This window comes from Euprymna scolopes, chromosome 34, assembly GCF_053919585.1.
Source record: "Euprymna scolopes isolate OS-2025 chromosome 34, ASM5391958v1, whole genome shotgun sequence".
Taxonomy (NCBI): domain Eukaryota; kingdom Metazoa; phylum Mollusca; class Cephalopoda; order Sepiida; family Sepiolidae; genus Euprymna; species Euprymna scolopes.
Genome location: NC_136515.1, coordinates 19,555,025 through 19,572,849, shown reverse-complemented (window position 1 = coordinate 19,572,849; position 17,825 = coordinate 19,555,025). Strand labels below are relative to the sequence as shown.

General features: G+C 33.7%; 1 protein-coding gene across 2 annotated transcripts in view; it reads right to left on the bottom strand.

The window, feature by feature from the left end:
• The window catches only part of LOC145259109 (protein FAM114A2-like), a 63,189-nt gene that overhangs the window by 9,628 nt on the left and 35,736 nt on the right, over positions 1 to 17,825 (bottom strand). For both annotated transcript variants that reach the window (XM_080116772.1, XM_080116773.1), the window contains exons 8-10: positions 16,480 to 16,571; positions 9,884 to 9,970; positions 7,215 to 7,354 (exon numbers count right to left, since the gene is read on the bottom strand). In XM_080116772.1, the coding sequence (XP_079972898.1) occupies positions 7,215 to 7,354; positions 9,884 to 9,970; positions 16,480 to 16,571 (319 nt within the window). The remainder of the gene's footprint in view (positions 1 to 7,214; positions 7,355 to 9,883; positions 9,971 to 16,479; positions 16,572 to 17,825) is intronic.

Below are 17,825 nucleotides of genomic sequence, written 5' to 3'. Positions count from 1 at the left end.
ATGCTGATTCACAACACTACCTCAGCTCTCTTTTGTCTGTGTTGGCGAACAAATTCGTATCCATTGTCTTTCTACCAATCCTATTTTCTATACCATTGTTTTTACCCAATAAACCTATTTCCTTCTTTTGCTATATTTCTTTTTCTCTTTTTCCCTTACTTCTTAACATTAGGCGAGGAGGACCTCGATAGCATCACAATATCATCAAATGTGATAAAAAGATCATTCATAGACATTTATGCAGACACCACAATCTATGGCAACACTTCAAAGGCCAGTAATGACCCAAGATTTTTCTGATTCTCTCTCTTCTGATCTTGAGAACGTGGTGCAATAGGGAAAAAGGTGTCTGGTTAATTTTAATGCATCGAAAACTAAGCTTCTCTCTTTTCATCATATTGCTCTGACCCTCGTCTGGCCCCAGTTAAAATGAATGGCCCTCATCTTGGGGAAGCACCATGTCTTGACAAGTTTCTGAGACTAACATTAACTCCTGATCTAAAATGGAATGCATACATCAAATCTGTTGCCAATATCGCTGGAAAAATGGTTGGATCACTCTATCGTTCTAGTAGGTATCTCACTGCTAGTGCAATCCTTTATCTATATGTCTTAAAATGGAGTACTTCTGCCACATGTGGGCAAGAGCTGCTCAGTGAGCCCTATCCAGCCTGTATAGAGTTCAAAACCGGCTTCGAAACCTAGTAAGTGATGCCATTTTCTCTTTTTCATGCACCGTCTTTCCTACAGAATGTGACAAAGACTGTGAACCGGACAATGTAGGGTTGTCTTGCTTGTTGTGACAAGAAACGATCAGTTTTCTGGGTGGTCCTTTTGACACGTGTTCACGGATTTTACATTATTGGGTGAAACAGTGATGATGATGATAAAAAGAATAAATCTGTTTTCTTAACAGATAATCAAAATTACCTCCCACCCCACCCAGCAAGCTGGACCTCAGTTGGGATCATAAAATGAAGAAGATTGTGAATCTGTGGAAATTGCCACTGGAGTTTTATTTGAGGGACCACCAGAAAATCAAGTCAAGTAGGTAAAATTGTGGAGTGGTTTTAATTATTGGATTGACCGTGAAATCACTTTGGAGGGAGGGTTAACTTCAGAAAACCAATCTCAATGAACTCTGATTGGTTTAGGTACCCCTTGACACCTAGAACCAAGCTGTCGATGAAAACGGGTAAGCAAACCAGAAAACGAAAGTCACCTTACATATGACGTCACACTTTCCTTAACAGTAGAAGGGAGACAATTCATTATCTCCTTTCTTTACATTATGGCAACAACTTAGCAGAGGAGTGTCCTATGGCTTTTCTTTATTAAAAGACTGCGTATTGTAATCGGTTGATCAATTTTGAATAACCCTATGCAATGAATAGCTTTTAATGTTTCTTAAAATTAACTGTAAAATCTCAACAGACCTTGTTAGTAATATTATTTTAATTCATATTCGATGTTTGTTTGTTTTTTGTTTGTTTGTTTCTTTGTTTGTTTTAATTGTCTTCCTTTGAAGATTATAACGCTTATCCTACCTGATACATATGGTCTTTAGGAAACCCCTCCCATGAGTGATGATGGTAAAGGGTAGAGAGAGAGACAGAGAGAAAGAGAAAGCGCCAAAGAGAAAGGGGACATAGACTAGAAGTTATAGGGATAATAAAAAAAGCATGTTTTTTAGCCAGTTCAGCAGAATTCTTTGGTGAGGAAAGTTTGTTGACAACCTGGCCGTTGGGCACAACGTCCGACAGTCTGGATGAAAAAAATTAATTTAAACCATTATAATCCTGTACCCAGAAGTCGGTCTGATTTACCAAGCTTATAAAGGCTCTTAGCTCATGTCCTTACTGAGACTATACCTGTAACAACGTTGAATAATTAATGTTACTAAAAAACTGTGATTTCTTTTGTTGTTTGTCTGTTGGTTGTGAAATGAATTCTTCCCTAGACCGATGTTTCAGGATGCAGCAGAGGAGAGTGACGCACCTGCCTGTGAAAGAGGACCTCCTCCTAGACATCTAACATCAGATGACCAGCCGAAGGACCCTTGTGATAGGGTTACCAACAAGCTATCATGAGAGTAGACCTGCCACATGAACTTAGGGTTATGCACGAGTTGCATGTTCGAGTAGAAAAGCAATGAGTTCCAGCAACCAGCGAGTGTCTGGCATAGATATTAAGGTCCTAACCACTAGACGAAGAAAAGATGAAGACAATAACAAGGCCGATAACCATTAGTCGTGTGCTCTCGTGTAATGAATGAATTTGTGAATGTAGGATTGACATGAAATTCTTAAAGAAACTAAAATGACCGAAAAATGGGCTGAAATTACTTAAATAAATAAAAAGTAAATGACTTAGAATGACTTTAATGACCTTAAGGATGAATTGAATGACCTTAAGAATGACTTGAATGCTTAATAAATAACTGGAATCCTTCAAAAACAACTTGAATGATCTGGAGAATGACTTGAATGGCTTTGAGACTGACTGGTTGTAAAGTGGTTGATCATTTTACATTAAATTAATACAGAAAAGGGATCCCCCATTTTATATCACAAAGTTACAAGCATAAGTACAGCATGTAGTAAGAACAGATACTACACTTACACTTTGATCTTGGCCAAAAGGCCAAGAAAAGCTTAAAAAGCTAAGAACAGCATCTATTAACAACAGACCTTTGATCTTAACCAAAAAGGCCAAGCACGACCGACGGAGTGACTTATAGAGTCGCTTGCATGTGACTAAAAACTAGATGATTAAACCACAACAAGGAGTTATGAATAAATCTTCACCAGTTTAAAGACTTTTAATTCGCAAGGAGTTTGAGAGTTAAAGGCTCTCAAAAGCTTTGAAAAAGTTTTGAAGAAGATTAAAGGCTGTTAGAAACTTGAAGGGTCCAAACACAAAGTTATTGAATTTTATTTTTAAAAATATAACCCCGAGCTGTCAGGAGTGGGGTTACCCTAAAGGTGTGGCCCAACTCTGCTCCTGGCGACAGGCGACGCAGCAAGCCTGTCTCTGCTCTATCGTTATTTTCATAAGTGCTCATCTGAACTCCAATCTACAGTCCTCCTTACTTGTCAAACTTTCACTAAAAACACTTGACTAGCTACAACCACTATCACCCCCCCCTCTCTATTTGTGCCTAAATCTAAATGCATTCCATTAAACAAAGCTTAAACTGCCCGCCTGCAGAACACTGTTCCACTGGCCCGCTTCCCAGCCAATTACAATATGGTAGCCTTCAAGCCCAATGTAAACAAGTTCTTGTCGAGCTGTTCCTTTAAATAAATTCAAATTCTACCCAATCTATATCATTAACAATTACTACACCAGCACCTTACATTCATAGACCCTTATTTTCGAGTGGCCTTTGGGCCTTGATAAGTGGTGATTCCTTTGTAAAAAGAAAAATTGAGATGAGTGAACAGGCAATTGGGAGGGGGGGGGCGTCAAAATCTATTGAAATTCTCCAAATGGGTGGTGCCTGTGCCTGGCAGGTTGTTTGACAGCTGAGAACGGCTGAGAGAGCGAGTGTTAGTAGTCATTTCTGCAGATCAGTGGGGTGTGACTCAGACAAAGACTGGCTGTTTAGAATTTCCGGTTGAAACTAAATATATTTGTAATACGATCACCCCAACCAAAAAAGTATAAGGCAAAAATATCACAAAAAAAACAAAAAACAAAGATTAAGTTTATCAGCAGAACAATAGAGAAATTGGTCACAAAGGAGCACAAAAGAAATCTAAAATAGGATTGTTAATCTAGGTGTGGCGGTTCCGGAAATAAAAAGATTGATCAATATATTTTAGAGTTAGTTTTAAGAGTGGCAATGGCTATGGACAGTCTTAGGTTTGCAATGGTTGAGGACACAGTTGTGAGTTTAACAGTCGAAGGAAGGTCGTGGTTTTGACCAGATCGAGAGATCTTTATGAGGTCGAGATAATGAAAGAAATTAATCCTTCAACTGACGATCATGACCTTGGCAGACGACTAAGATGTGAACTTTAGCATGAGGATAGTTGATGGTGTCACACACACACACACCAAGAGTGCAACTGATATTTGCAGAATGTTTTAGAATTTGTGTTTTATGCTTTATTTTGTTTTTTTCTTACGTGCTCCCCCCTCTCAGTAGCCACTAATTTGAGAGACAACGGCCAGATGAGATGGCAAAAGAAAAAAAAAAACAGTGGAGACGATGTTGCGGTCAGCGTATGCTGTTGAATAGAGGAGCTCATGGTTATATATATATAGATATATAGACAGGGAACAGCAGAAACATCTGCCCCATTTTGACACGCAATCTGCCCAGTCGCGATCGTGCAGTTTCTGAGCAATCATTAATTTGTATGGATGGAACTGCATACCAGTGTGTAGAATTCTTCTTACGGTTCGATCAGACAATCCTAAAGCCAAAACATGTTTGCAAGCTGAACATGTAGGTTGGTTGGTTGGTTGTTTTGCGGCATATCAACCCTTTTCAGGTTATTTAATGCCGAATCCAAAGATTTTGAAGAAAAAATTTTTAATAGAATATATTTGTTGTTTTCAAGTCGGTTTCTATTTAACCCATAGTTGGAACCCTAACAGGTACTCCGGATCAGAGTGGACCTGGGAGCTATGGTAATTAAAGGGTGGCTCCACACTTCCCAAAGCCCACAAGCTGGGGCCTCACCACTGGATATAGTTTAAGAACCAGTGGGAAGGAGGAGACAGGAAGTCATTTAACTTCCCTACAGCCATCATAAATTGTAGGCACGGCCAAAACGAAAGGAGGGAGTAAATATTTTTTGACAGAGTCTTTCTTTAAAAATCTACTAGAAATCAAGTAATTATCTAATCAATACGAAAGGACCTGAACATGTCGGCGACAGAGTAACAGAAACTCTCACAGCTCGAATAATGTCTGGCGTTCGAGTATTTCAAGGCCTTCCAGGTCGCTTTCTTATAAGTGTCGAAACTATTATTCTGAAATTTGCAACCCATAGCTGTATTGATTTTCTAACTTGTAATAAAGTCTGAAAGCTTTTTGTGTTGCCGTTACAGATTCACCATTCGTTAAAAACATCATCAGTCCAAACCATACTGCTTGATGAGGGTATGTGAAAAAATGGCAGGTTATTAGCTAAATGAAAATGTGACACTATGTGCGACTGAGGTTGTTGAGTGCTGGAGAAGATAGGAAAAGAACAAAGGATGAAAAAAAGAAAACAAAGTTTAGTAATAAAAGGACTTATCAATAGATATTTTGACCTCAGTTGTTGCCTCTGACTTGTCCTTACATCACCCGTCTCTGAGTAGGATTCATCTTTGCAGATATGTACTAATGTGACCCTTGTCACAATTCACACTTTTTCAATCGCTACTGATGTAGGATTCTAACACATAACAGATAGGTCAAAGTGTGACACTATGTTTAACTGAGGTCGTTGAATGTTGGAGAGAGGTAGGAAAAGAACGAAGGATAACAAAAGAAAAGGAAGCAGGTTTAGCGGGTAATAAAAGTACTTATCAATTAACAATGGATTGGAATTTGTTCTTAAAGCAGACAAAGAGAAATAAGGGCAGGGTTTAAATTAGGGTGTGACGAATAGGCATAACAAAAGGACTGAACAATGGACTAAGGATTGAACAATAGGAACGACACTTGATGAGGGAGGGGTGTCAGTCATACGTTTAGTCAGTTGAGGCTTGGACTCCGAGGTTGACAGTTGGAGTTTGAATGTCACTGAAGATGGCTCGGATCAGATCAAGAGCCATTGAACAGAGATGAATAAATCAACCACCTGAAGACGGAGATGGTCTTGACAGTAGATATAAATGTGGACCTCAGCGTGTAGAGGGCAGTTTCACACACACACACACGGATTCCAATCGATATAAATTTGAAGCATCGGCGTCTGTGTTTTTCCTGTGTTTGATTTTATTTTTCTACTTGTGGATCCACGTGCATCCTCATTGCCAGCGAGAAAATGACGATACAGCCATGAGAAGAAAACAAGATGAAAGAAAAATCCACAGCATACATAATGTCTGTGTTTGGCAACCTGTCGATGGGACCATGTGAGGTCATAAAAACAAGTTCATTAGAAACGTATAGTTGAAAGTTTAAAATGTGGGACATATTTCTGCCACTTTGGATGGCTAATCAAATCGGAAAAATCGGAACTTCTTGGGGTATCAGAGTCAATATTGAAAAAAAAAATGTGCCTATTTCCGATGCCAAAAACGATTCCTTCAATTATATACTTTTTTTTTTATTTGATTTTGTTTAGAGTAAAATCTTCTATTGATTTTAAACTACCAGTAGAACTAAAATGTATAAATCACAAGTATATTTTTACATTTGAGAAAACACATGCATATGCGTTTTTACAGTACTTGGGAAAAAATAACTTTATAGTAAAATATTTAAAGATTTTTAAAGAATCAGAAATTTGTATCAGAATCGTCCTATCACAAATATATATATATATATATATATATATATATAAGATAATCAAATACAAGCAATACACACAGGCACTGAATTATATATATACATATTGGACATACAAAAACAACATTGTCCCGTCGATTAACGATGCATTTGAACAGTACTAGCTCAATATACCAGCATTTAACAAATCAACATTGCTGTCCCCCCTCTAATCTTAGAAAGGTCCTCGTGGACAACACAAGGATTTTGCAACGAGAAAGTAATTGTAAAAAATTAAAAATACTTGAAGCACTATATATAAAAACCCAGCACCCATCTATAAATAGCATTAATTTTGAAAGTAGCAATAATGTCCTGAAATGTTTAGCATAACCGGTATACAACTGGTTTTACTAACATTGCCTTTTATCATCCTAATTTTTAATCAAGTTTTTTTTATTTTTTTTATCACTCGTAAATGTATATTTTAATCGACTTTTCATTGACTCTTTTTATCATTCGTAACTATATATTTCATTTCTATTTTTAATTTATCTCCACCTGATGATGATTCAAGAAAGAATCGAAAGCGCTCATGTGAACCATGGAACATTTGTAAATACCTTCCATCTTGAAGTTAAAAAAATCTTACGAAAGATCGAAAAAATGAAAAAAAGAATTATTAAGCAAGGTATCTCTTGTTTTGAATAATGTTTGCCGGAATATATATATATATATATATATATATATATATATATATGGGATAATCAAATATTACCTGGCCAAACTTTTTGCCCTGTCCTCCATGCTCTTATCCAAATCTTTCTGCAGAAGAATAAGTTCACCCGATTTATGAAATTGTTCGATAATCTTGGAAGTCAGCTCTGCCATCGACTGAATAGCTGTGGTGTAAACATCCTACAAATAGAAAACACATTTGGTAGAAACTGATTCTTTTGTAGCTGACCCTAAATTTTCAATTTTCAACATTTCTAACTTATAATCAATCATTTTGTGTTTCTACATACTTTATCATGCCCCAGTTTTTTTTTTTTTTCTTTTTGAAGATAAGGTCACCTAATCGCATAAAATACAATTCCAAAAATTTAGAGTTAGTCCATAACTTTCTCCTCTCATGAAAAAAAAAAAAATTTTTAATCTGTATTATGTACCCATAATCAAAAAAAAATATTGTACATCAGGAATCACGTAAATTATTGAAGTAATTTTATTTTTATAAAGAAAATAGTTTTTAAGCTAATTTAGGTTTTTCCAATGTCTCTCTACCAACATTAAGAATGGATTTCTAAAATTTAAAAAAAAGTAGTTTGAATTAGTAGCTTGCATCTCCCTTTGTCTGGCAAAATTGCAATCATTGTGTTTCTTCAGCGAAATTAAAAAATTAAAAAATCGAATAAATAGGAAGGTTCTAATTGTAACAAAAGGGAGGTAAATCTTTTCTGAAAACTGAAAATCTTAGGCCAATTTAGCAAAACTCAATTTTTGCTAATTATCTTTGAAAACTTTTCATAAATAATTAATTTTCTACCTCATCGTTTTTTTTTTTCGTAATTTTTGGATATTTTCATTACTGTGACATGAGAATTCAATAGAGACCATTCGATTCACTTGAAATTCAATTTTTCAATTTTTTGAATTTCACTACAATAATGAAGAAGAACCATCATTGTTTGGTCATAAAATTTTACTTTTTTTAAATAAAAATACCTGATCAACTTACATGATTTTTGGTGTACAATATTTTCTTTTCAACACGGGTATGTACATCATAAAGATTTTTATTTATTTTTATCATTTTTTTTGTTTTCATGAGGAGATAACAATTATGATCTTGCATAAAAAATTGTCTTGATTTCAGCTGTCATTGCGGATGTGCCAAACGTTTAGAGTATGAAATTATACAGAAAAAAAGTAAAAATTGGTTCTTGTCCAGAATTCTCTCTATATTAAAATTGATTGGTTGAAAAAAATAGGCAGAATGCACATTACTAAGGCAGTAGTTTCTGGAGTTTAAATCTTACGCAAGTATAAACTATTTTATTTATTTATTTTTTTACTGGATATATATTTTGCAAATTTAAAGAAATTAACAAAATAACATAATAAAAACATTACTTAAATATTTTTGGTTATTGTCCAGAATTCCCGTTATATTAAAAAAACAAAGATAGAGAAAAATCAGTATGATATATGTATCTGTGATGAAACAAAAATTATCATATTCCAAAAATCAATGAATTAATCAAGTAGTTTTATTTTTATAAAAGAAAATCATTTTTAAACCATTGATGAGAATTCGTAAACATTACAACAAAAGTTTTGCAATTTCGAATTTTTGTTGAGTTATCTCCCTTTGTTTCTTGAGATTATTTTCAATTTGGCAACACATGACAGACGCTCCTATCTTACTCATAAAATTTGTTTTTCTTAGTTAAAAATAAAATTACTTGATAAGTTTATGTAATTTTTTGAGTATGATATCTTTCTTCCATCATGTACACCATAAAGATTTTTTTTTTTAATATAGGAGGGGGGATTCTAGACAAGAAAAAAAAATCACTAAAAAGGTTACAAAGAAAGGTATAAAAAAAATGTTTTTAAGTTATAAAATGTTAAGAACAAGACAAGTATGCAAGTCCCCCTCTATGCACTCGTAAATTTACTTTCATCATGACTATTGTTTGTGCAAAATTTTTTAAAAAATCCAATAATTGAGAAAAGTGTGAACAAATGAATGGGGGCAATTTTACCCTATAATGCCCCCTAGGGTGGCAACCAGAGTTATCCTTGAAAATCCATTCTGGCAAAAATTTACTTTCATCATAACTAATGTTTGTGCAAAAATTTTTTTTTAATTCAATAATTGAGAAAAGTGAGAACGGATGAACGATTTGAGGGCAAAAATTTACTTTCATCATGACTATTGTTTGTACAAAATTAAAAAAAAAATCCAATTATTGACAAAATTGAGAACAAATGAACGGATGAATAATTTGGGGGGCAATTTTACCCCATAATGTCCCCTAGGGTAGCAACCAGAGTTATCCTGGAAAATCCATTCTGGCAAAGATTTACTTGCACCATGACTAATGTTTGTGCAAAATTTTTAAAAATCCAAGGCGTGCTTATTGAGAAAAGTGTGAACAAATGAACGGGAGTCAATTACTAAGTCCAATCATTCATTTGTTGGGAGATTAAAAAAGTTACAAAAAAGTCACAAAGTCACAAAAAAAAAAAAAAAGTCACAAAAAACATTACAAAAATCGCAATTCATCATAGTTATTAATACAAAAACTAAGATTAGTTATAAATAATATTTTTTTTTTATTTTATTCCAGCAATGATTAAACCATCAAGGCAATCACTTAGAACTGATTGTAACTCAATGCCTTTATCCATTGCACCACGTACGGAAAATGTCCTCACCTTTGCATCTGACTCGTCTGTATCTTTATCGAGAGAAGAATGGCTTTCAATAAACTGTGCAATCCACTTTCGAGCAGAAGCTTGACACTGTCAAGGAAAATGTAAACAAATTTTTAAATTAACATCAAATTAAAAATTATTTTTGATTAATCAAAAAAAAAAAAAAAAAATTTCCTCAGTAGAATTTCAGTGAAGTTCACAAACATAACCGTTGGCTGAATAATATTTAAATTTATGCAACAATCAAATCGACTCTGACAAGAGTTGAGGACATACGTTGCATGAAGAGCAATCAAGTTTTAAAGACCATCTAACACATGCCAGCATATGCAACAAACGTTAAACTGGATAATATGATGATGTAAATGATCTCCCATCCTAAAATTTAAAAATATTGTTTGTTTCAGGCAGTTTACATGTAATCACCTAAAAAAGAATCTCAGGTTTATATTCATTGATGTATGGAAGTGAAACCTGTCCAGTAAGGGTTGAGGACATGTGTTGCATGGAGACAAATAATATGAGAATGATACAGTAGGATGTATAATGTGAGTTTTAAAGACAGGGTTAGATCTGATGACCTCAGAGGAAGATTAAATCTGGACAGTATAGAGCAGGGGTTCTCAACCTTGTTTGGCCCATGCACCCCTTTTCACAATTTGTAAAAATGCCTCCCCCCAAACAATTTCCTGTTCTTTCCAAGATTGCTAGTCTCCAAAAGTGCACTGTAAATAATATGCAAATATTACTAAAAATCTTTTCATTATTCTTTCAAAATAAATTTACAGCTTTACATAGATTATGTTTATAATGCAACTTTATAAATTCTATGCAAATTGAAAATATTGATTGATTTAGAAAAATTCCACAAAAGTAAAACACCTTTTTTTCTTTTTTTTTTTTTTTGATACTCATGATGGGCTCCAACTTTTGTAAATAAAAACAAGAAAAAGTTAAAACCATAAATTTGTTGAAAATTCACCCCCTGAGAACTGAAATATCACCCCTGGAGGTGAATTTCACTCCTACTGAGAACCTATGGTACAGGGAGATGTGTGCAGAACAGGAGTCTTTGTTGGTTTAGTCACATTGAAAGAATGCATAAGAGTTCTTGGGTTAGTAGTTGAAGGAGGAGTGCCAGAAAGAAAGCGATAATGATCTTGAGAAGAAGATGGGTTAGTTTAGAAGTCAATTTTTTAAAATGGACATTAAACTGCATTTTGCAATTACTAACCAGCAGAACATTACCAAGAGTTTATCAGACATGTGTATGCAGTATGATGATGCATGGGAGTGAAATCTGTCACCTAAGGGTTGAGGACATGCGCTGCATGGAGAGAAATGGGTTCTTCTTTGTTATTGTAGCAAAATTCGAAAATTAAAATATTGAATTTCAAGTGAAAACAATTGTCATGTCACAGTAATGAAAATATCCAAAAATTACAAAAAACAAGGTAGAAAATTAATTATTAATGACATTAGTTTTTAAAGACAATTAGCAAAAATTAAGTCTTGCAAAATAAAAAAAAAAGAAACAGGAGAGTTCTAACTGTAAAAAAAGGGAGGTAAATATTTTCTGAAAACTGAAAATCTTTGCCCAATTTTGCAAAACTGTTTTTATTAATAACTAACAGATCTGCCCGGCTTTGCTCAGGCCCTATGTACTGTTCATAACTTTATGTGCATATGTTTATATTAAAAAGTGTGAATATGTACGGTAATGCCTTTCTATATTGTAGACTTCCTTAACTACCATAGAGAAAAGTTGGTAGAGACCGCAGATGTCAATTTTTTTTTAACTTTGACCCCAATTTTGACCCTTTTACATTTATTATTTTGGGTTCAAATTAAATAAAAATGTTTGACCCATGTCCAAGTAACCTACATTTATATTTTCAAGTGTTTAGACCCAAAATTGGCGGAGGAGTTTGGTAGAGTTTTCAAAGGTCAAATTGTTGAATTTTAACCCCTTAACAGCCAAATTTCTGGCCGAAAACCGATTAAAAAGATTTTCTCAAATCTCAATACCCATTATGTCAAATCTTGAGTCTGTTGACAGAAAATTGACAGAGTAGTTTGGTAGGGAAATGTAGACAGACAGACATTTTCACTTTTATAGATATATAGATTAATTTTTTAACCTATTGCTTTTTTACAGGCTAAAAAAAAAAACAAATCAAATTTGCTCCACAAGTCTGAATCCTCTATATGTCAAGTTTCAAGTCTGTAGACCAAAAATTGACAGAGACCATGCTACACACACATGATCACTTCTATATGCCATATATATATATATATGGCAGCTTCCTTTAGTCTTGACAGACTATGGATAAAGTTTTGGTAAGTTGGTAGGATCGAATCCGAAGCCCTGAGGCAAAGTTGGAAAATAAAAGGTGAAAAAAACATGAACCGTTCGGCCAGCCAGAATGAGTTACTGAAAGATGTTTGCATTTATTTAAGTAAGAACAAAATTGACAGGTGCCCGCACGGAAGTCGTAGAGTTAACATTTTGTGCGAGCGTTACGACGACGACGTAAGCAATAGCCATTTCTGCGTGAACGTTTTTAATGAGGTCAATGACCAGGTTTGTTTGTTATAAGCGACGTAAAAAAAGAAAACAGAAAAACGAACGTTAAAACTTATCTGAAAAATAAAGCGGGGGCGGTAATCAAAACATCAAAAAAAAAACACAAAAAAAACTAACGTAAAGCAAACGAACGATGTTAAATGTAAAAATCGAAAAAACAAAAAAGAAAACAGAAAAACGAACGTTAAAAACTCCCCCCCCCCAAAAAAAAACATCTGAAAAATGGCTTAAATAGGCCTGTTTCGATATTAAAATTTAAAATATTGGTGCGTACCCGGGTGTTTTTGGGTGTGTGGTCAGATGTGTGGGTGTTAATGAAAACCTAAGAATAAGCAAAGAAAAAAAAACAAAAAAAAACAGAAAAACGAACGTTACGTGAAAAATGGCTTAAATAACACTGGTTCAATATTTAAATTTAAAAAATCGAAAAAAACAAAAAAAAGAAAGACATCTCACACCACGATTCGAACCCAAAACGTTTAGATAATGACCCAACGCACTAACCAACTGAGCTAACACGACGTACATGAAATTTAGTCAGTTCTTCAACTATTTAAACTAAATCAGGTCATGACGTCATCTAACGCATGCGTAGAACCGGTTGTCCTCACGCGAGAACGTTTTTTGTTGACCCCCCCCCCTTTCAAAAATTGTCGATTTCGGGGTGAAAAAAATTAACGTTTTTGGCCACTTTTTCGACATTTTTTGGGCGAAGGATGCAGCTTCAATATGATACCGAGTTTGTGAATTTTTGTTCTGTCTATCGAAAGTTTTTAGCAGACACACAAACATACATACATACATTTTCGCTTTTTATATAGATATGTGTGGATATATATATATGTGTGTGTGTGGATATATATATATATATATATATATATATATATATATATATATATATATATATATATATTAGTGTTAAGACGATTAATTGGAATCAGGAAACAGAAAAATCGGAACTTTTTGGGGTATCAAAAAAATTTATACATATTTTCCAATGCCAAAACAATTCTTTTAATTATCTTTTTTATTTGATTCTATTTAAAAAAAAACCTTTCACTGCTATTAGTAAATATTTATTGATTTTAAACTATGAGTAAAGCTACAATCTATAAATCACTCCCACACACAAAAGTGTTTTTACGTTTGAGAAAATATGTGCACATTTAACACGTTTTTTTTTATGGTAATTGAAAAAAAATAACAACTTTATAGTTAAATATTTTAGGATTCATAAGAATCAGAGTCTGTAATTGTATCGGAATTGAGAAAAATGCTAGAATCGTCCCATCACTGATATAGGCTTCCTTCAGTCTTGACAGACTATGGATACTCATGGTAAGGGTGTCTGCGTGTGAAATTTTTTTTGTAGCAAGAGTTGCACAATCTCCAACCAAACCTCTCCTGAGTCAACATTGTTAAATACCAGTGGCAAGTGAAGTGACGGTACAGGACGACTGGAAACAATGCTGAGATAAGCGGAAAGCCTAGAATTTTCAAATGGTCAACCATCTGGTCCTAGCCATCACCAAAAAGAAAAAAAAAAAAAATGTTATTTTATTTGTTCATTTATTTGTTTATTTTTATTTATTTTTTTCCCTTTTCTCAAGTCAAATCAAATTGAATCCGAAAGGACTTTTCCATTATATCTAAGAAGGAGGTGTGTTAAAATGTTTGACTACTAATGAGGGTATGACACTAATGATTTCGACGATCGTTTTTATAACCACCGTTATGATAACCAACCAATCAGAAGCTTCAAAAGTTACTATAAAAAATGTTGAATTTTTAATTTAATCAGTTCGCCGTCGTCTGTCATAAACCTGCATTTCATTCTTCGCCGCCATCTTTGTTACTAAGAATTACTTAACACTCAAGATCGAAACTGCATTTGATTCTTCACGGATTTGATTTACTGCCGCCATCTTTGTTCAACATAATGTCTCAACACTTAACAACTAGCCAGGCTCAACGTTGCTTAACTTTGGTGATCTGATGGAAACCGGTGTGTCAACATGATTATACTGTACATCACTAATATCTATATATATAAAAATGTAAGTGTTGGTTCGTTCGGAATTAATTGTCTAAAAAACCACTGGACGGATGGCTTCCACGTTTTGGTATAATATGTTTACTATATCCAAGTGTGTTTTTATATATTTCTTTTTAATTATAACATTATACTTAATTTTTCTATGATAAATAGGTGGATTTCTTTGTACCGAGAGGTCATTTTTTTTATTTAGGGACAATTATTTATTACCGCTTCCTGTCACGTGACCAGTGTTACAATTTAGCGGTTTTCCTGCTATATCTGGAGATTTCGTTTACAATCTAGCGGGAAATTCTAGAAAATCTGGAGGTATTTGGCACCCACACACTCGCATTAGATTATTAAAAAATAAAGAAAAGCGTTTGAAAATACTTTAAAACATAAAATAAACTCATTCATGTAAGTAAAAAAAAAGTAGCATTTATTGCCTTTGGTAACAATTATTTATTGATTATTTCTTTTGTTTTTCACCTTTTTTTCGACTAACCATTCACTATAAAATCGATTTTTCCAAGTACATTTTAGGTGGGGGGTGGGGGGATTCCAACCTCCGAAGTTTAGTTTTGACAACATTGCATCACTAAAAAAACACTACAGGCTTAATGTAAACAGAATGTGTTTACAATATCGGTAAATTTTCAATGGGTTTAATTACATGATTATTGATAATGTAACCATGTGATCGAACTTTAATTTAAATTAACCACACGTGGGCGCAAAATGAATGCTGACGCTCAAAGTGTATACACATTTTGACTCCTCCCTTTACTTAAAAATTCACCGCGCGCCAACATCACATCCCCCCCCCCCCCGCTCGCGCCCCCAATGTACAAAGTAAAATCTTCGGAAAATGTTAAATGGTGTTCTAGTTGGTAAATGTCGGTGCGTTACTTACGGAAAATTTGAAAATTCGATGTTCCAGGTAAAAAAAAAACAAAAAAAAAAAAACAGATAAATTACCCCCCCCCCCACTCCAACTTGGTGTGCTTTCCTTTTCTTATTTTATTTCTTTTTCAGCTAATTTTAAATTTTCCACCCAAAAAGCGCTATAATGTATTTTTGAAAATTAGAAAATTCTATGTCCTGGAAAAAAAAATCCCCTTCCCCCCAACGTAGTTTGCTTGGTGAAGCCGTCATTTATGCTACAGCGTGCATGCGCATAGCATAAACGGAAGCTGCAAAATGGTGGAAAGAAGTTCGTGGGTTCAGGGGTAAATACCATGCAAACGGTAAATTTGCCCCAAGTTTGACTATCAGATTCGTTGTCAGCGACCTCAAGTACCTATAAAAAAACAAAGAGTGGTCGGTGTTCTGTAGTAGCGTATCTGGATATTTAACTTTTTTTTTTCTTGCTTAAAAAAACTAGCATTAATACAGTAAGTTAGGTAAGCTGACTTTTTCGTTTAAAAATGGAATTATTTCCCTTTCGTTATTAACTTTTTTTTTTTTTAATTTTATTTTTTTAATAAATATTTTGTGTTTTATATACATGAAGTACAATTGTTGAATGTTACTGTTTTGATTATATTCGTTTGGGGGGGGGCACAATTAAGAAAGATTAAAACGAAGCGAAATTTAAGTTTCCGTTCCATTTTTACAACAACCGTAAAACAGTGCATACTCAGCAAGTTTTATCGTAATTTATAAGCATATTGAAACACTAAATCAACATTTTATTTATTTTTTTGCATAATTAATAATGGAAGTATTTTTCTGTTTATTTTCTTAACATCTGTTAAAAAAAAATAAATAATTTGTACATTCTCTTGAAAAAAAGAATCAAACTTTTCTCTACTTTTACATGTGTTCCATTTTAACAAACTGAGCCACAGCAACGCGTGGCCGGGTACAGCTAATATATATATATATATATATATATATATATATATATATATAATCACAGACTAAACACAAAACATAGTATGCATGCATGCTAAGAAGATGTCAACTTACCATATTCAATTTATCAGGTTGCGTTCCAAGGTGAACTTCAGACAGATGATCCGTTACAAGACGAGCAAACAAATGATCTTTGTCCAAATCATCTGTGAATGGTAAAAGAAATTTACAATTGAAGGCACTTTTACATCCTAAATCATTCATATTGGAGAAGATAAGTCTCATATAACTGATAACACGTCTAAGAATTACAATTAAACAGTAAAGAAATGAATATAATATTAAAAGATGCTACAATTAATAACACTACACATACATTGCTTGCTTGAATTTTTAAAAAATAATTCCAACAAAAATGCATAAGCACCAAATTTTAAAGTAGATGCATGTGATGGCAGAGTGCGATACCATCTGCTATCAGATACATCTGAGAAGGCTGAAGCACAGATTAGTTACAAAACAAATTTATTTAATAATGAATAAATATCAAAAATTTCAGGAAAAAAAGCTTCTTTTAAATGGTAAAAAAATTAGGATGGTATTATTAAATTGCAGTTACATAGTGTTACATAGAGGAGGGGCCGGCGGTTAAAGCTGTAATAATTCCAACAACAAATAAAAGAAATCTATATACACACGTGCCAGTGTTTATAGGTCATTGTCTCATCTAGTGTTCATTGCAGGATTCACTTCTGCTTTCTTTTTTTCTTCTGGTTATAATTCATTATCAGTGTTGCTAGAAGAATAAAACTTCTTTCATGCAGAAAAGACACAAAGAGGCATTCGCTGAGTTTTCTTAAAGGTTTTATTTGGACAGAGTTGACTCAGGAGAGAGGGACTAATGTTATCTTAATTATTTACTTTTTGAATTTAACTTTCTAACTTAATGAAACGAGTGATGCTAGGATAAAGGCATCAGTAACATCCACTGAGATTATCAGTTTTTTACTTCATGAGTCATGTCTCGTGTGCATGGCTTCCTAAGAAAGATTGATCAGAAAACCTTAGTTTTCTCTCACTTGAAAATACCATCTCCACAACACATACACACTCCCTTTCCTGTGTGTAATTGTAATGTTTTCATTAGTGAGCATTCAATAAACCAAATAAAAATCTTGTTTATATGTGCTGTCTTTTATATGCTTGGCACTTCTTTACATTAGGTAGCTGCTGATCGTCTTATTTGTTTAACTTAGATGAATAAAACTTTTCATGCAGGAAAGATTCAAGGTGGGTTGGTTGTTTTTTTTTGTTTTACGGCATATCAACCCTTTTCAGGTTATTTAATGCCGAATTCAAAGATTTTGAAGAAAGATTTTTTAATAGAATCTATTTGTTGTTTTCAAGTTGGTTTCTATTTAACCCATAGTTGAGACCCTAACAGGTACTACCACTCCGGG